Source organism: Priapulus caudatus, unplaced genomic scaffold, assembly GCF_000485595.1.
Source record: "Priapulus caudatus unplaced genomic scaffold, Priapulus_caudatus-5.0.1 Scaffold292, whole genome shotgun sequence".
In the NCBI taxonomy this organism is placed as follows: Eukaryota; Metazoa; Priapulida; class Priapulimorpha; order Priapulimorphida; family Priapulidae; genus Priapulus; species Priapulus caudatus.
The window spans coordinates 165,208-168,269 of NW_014577353.1; the positions used below are offsets into that span (position 1 = coordinate 165,208).

At 40.9% G+C, this 3,062-nt stretch overlaps 1 protein-coding gene across 2 annotated transcripts in view; it reads left to right on the forward strand.

Annotated features, from left to right (window-relative positions):
- The window catches only part of LOC106808654 (B9 domain-containing protein 2-like), an 8,289-nt gene extending 7,028 nt beyond the window's left edge, over nt 1-1,261 (forward strand). For both annotated transcript variants that reach the window (XM_014811461.1, XM_014811462.1), the window contains exon 4: nt 411-1,261. In XM_014811461.1, coding sequence (XP_014666947.1) covers nt 411-724 — 314 coding nt within the window. In that variant the 3' untranslated portion in view covers nt 725-1,261. The remainder of the gene's footprint in view (nt 1-410) is intronic.
- The last annotated feature ends 1,801 nt before the right edge of the window (nt 1,262-3,062 follow it).

Consider the following 3,062-nt stretch of genomic DNA (forward strand, 5'->3'; position numbering starts at 1 on the left):
TATATATATATATATATATAAATATATATATATATAGTCCGGGTTTCTTCTGAGGGAAAATTAGACAAAGGAGGTAATGGCCAGTTTGGGAAAAAACGTGCATGATGGATTCAAAGGCGTGCCATAGGCACGCATGCGGAGGCTGCAGGCGGACACGGGGTGAGAGAGGGTTTTAAGAAAAATTTAATGTGCGCGCGAGAATTTTAAAAATTTGAATGTTTTAGACTGCATTTGAGGCACCCTGAAATTGGCGATGTTAAATTTGACAACGGCAGTGCCCCACTGTGCCTCTTATGTATAAGAAATCCTGTATATAATGTGCGAACATGCGATTATGCGATTATGTGCTATAATCCTGTATAGTGTGTGTGTGTGTATAAATATATCTTATCAGATATATCACTTTGCAGGTTGGCCAAAGTTCCACTTTCAGGTGTGGCACCAGGACACGTTTGGACGCAACGAGCTGTATGGCTACGGCTTTTGCCACGTGCCGACGTCGCCGGGCATCCACGAGCTCGAGTGCGCCACCTGGCGACCGGTTGGTAGCCTACGCGAGCAGATATCGCAGTACTTTCTCGGCGGCGGTCTGCAGCTGCGCAATCCTGACCTCGTCTATAGCGGCGTCGACCGCTACAAGCTGCACACGCAGGCAATGGGCAAGGTGCAGCTCCACCTAGGGCTGGTCTTTAGAAACTTTGACAAGTACGGAATGGAGTGCTGATATACGCGATGAGATTCGCCTACGCTTGGTGCTGATTTCCGTGCGCTGCAACCCTGGCGCGTCACCATCTGCCATGCTATCAGACAGTTCCATGAGTTTCCGAAATATTGTTGCAAGTGGAAGGGTTGCGTGTACGTGGTGATGCCGCCACCTACATATTTATTAGGTTGTGGACACAGTAATTACTACGGCTATTTGACTGAATTTTCCACGTGGTCATATGCTGAGAAATCTTCTTTCCAAGGTGTCTATAGTGATATTGTAAATTCCGTCCTTGAGGTTTACTGTTGTTTAATAATTTATCTTTGCGGTATTTGTCATCTTCTACGTCCAAGAATGCACACTATAAATTCCTTTATACATCGTGCAATCTCAATTTAGTGTGGCATGCTTTGACAGCAGAAGTTTATACGAAAAATCTTTATAGTTTTATTATTCTTAATAAACACTCGTCCATTTTTATGTAAACATAAATGCATTCTAAGGTAATTTAATAAAACGTTGCACAGCACAAGTGTAGCCCAACTATACAAGTCACATTCTAGTTTGTGAGATATATGATATTCTTATCAAGTAAGTGAGACAACATTTACGAGTAAGACATTTACAGCAAGGCACTACACTACCATAAGTGGACTCAGGCATATTCATCGTGTATTTTCACATTAGTGGGATAGAAAGTCCTGGAGTAAATCAAAATTTAGCATAAAATTCAGCATCTGTTGAGTACTGAGTGTACATATACTTTCTAGATATTTATTATTTGCTTCCAATGCCTGGTCAAAACTACTGTTCAGCAAGAATGATTAGAGCAGTAACTGTGCATCGAGTTACGCACAGAAACACTTGATTAATTCTGATTATCAGAGACCGACTCAAATAATAAAAGCATGAACCACAGGCGCGTGACCTAGTCTCATAAGAATACTAACACGTTTATAGTGACTGGCCCCTATGTAATGCAAACTATGTTAGATAGGGCCCTGTCATGATGGATCGTGCGTTAGTATTCCTATCGATGGATTCGTTTGGAGGATTGCTGTGCATGAAACTGGTGTTGCTGAGGTGGAATATTATTTACGGCACATGCAGAGACGCCATCTGATGGCATGCTCGTGTACTAGCTACGTATCGCGTTATGGCGTGAAAGCAATGTATAACTGACGCCTAGTCGTTTTGAACCCAAAGCGTCGCCTGAGAGGTGTTGATCCTGCCCGCTAAGCGCGCCAGATATTATAGCAAGTTTTTGGTCTTGCCTAATGCCAGCACTAATGTCCACCGATGATTACAACCGTTTGCATAGGATCATAAAGTTCGGTACTCATCTGCTGCTTTTCCAGGATTTTGTGATAGCAACTTTGTCACGGTGGAATATAGAGCTGCTAGAATGAGTTAATATTATTAATGTATATATACCGGTATAACCAAACGCAATAACGGGGCCAATTATTGCTAGCCATGCAGGATTTATAATTTGACAACTGAAGAAGTTCAAAATCTCGCATGTCGTTGTAGTTTTACTAATCGTAATTGTGTGTTACCTACAGCAATGTTGTCCTAGTATTCGGTTTACAGGCTGGTCTGTTCTCGGAGCACATCTACGAAATATTCCTACACGACCACGTTTCTGTTATTATGTGACAGTACTTGTTTTTGTTTTTTTAAGCTGCACTAATGGATATTATTTTTCGCAGTTTAGTTGTCTAGAAGGTGGGTGCTGTTGCTCTGTGAACCAAGAGCACCATCTGTACACTGAAAGCCACAGTATCCCATAGCAATCGGTAATGATCCGAACACAATTTGCTTAGAAGCGAACAGCCATGAAAACTTTGGTGTCTGGACTACTAAGTGCACAATCGATTAAAAATAAACCATGGTCACTAGGACGTTTAAGGTATAAATAGCATTTATTGAAGGACAGAGATTAAATAGTGGCATACATCGTGAAATATCACTGAAAATAAATAGCATTAAATATGTTCATAAAGGATTTTCCATATATACGTAATACACAATAAATACTACACGATCGCTATCCCGTCACGTTGTTGACAGTTACGTGCATTTGACAGGATGTTTTTTTCATAAACCAGATTTTGCAGCATGATTATAACAGAATCACCAACTTGTGTGGCTCAAACTAATGCAATAATGCTACCAACCATTAGAAGTGACTAACTGACCGACTACCTGGCTCAATGAAATGCTTACTGTCTCGATGTTAAACATGACTGACAGCTAAACCTGTGCGTAATCGCATCAAATACACGGAGACGTACACGTATGATTACAAACTATTGAAAATTGTAATACAAATGAAATCTATACCCTGTAAATG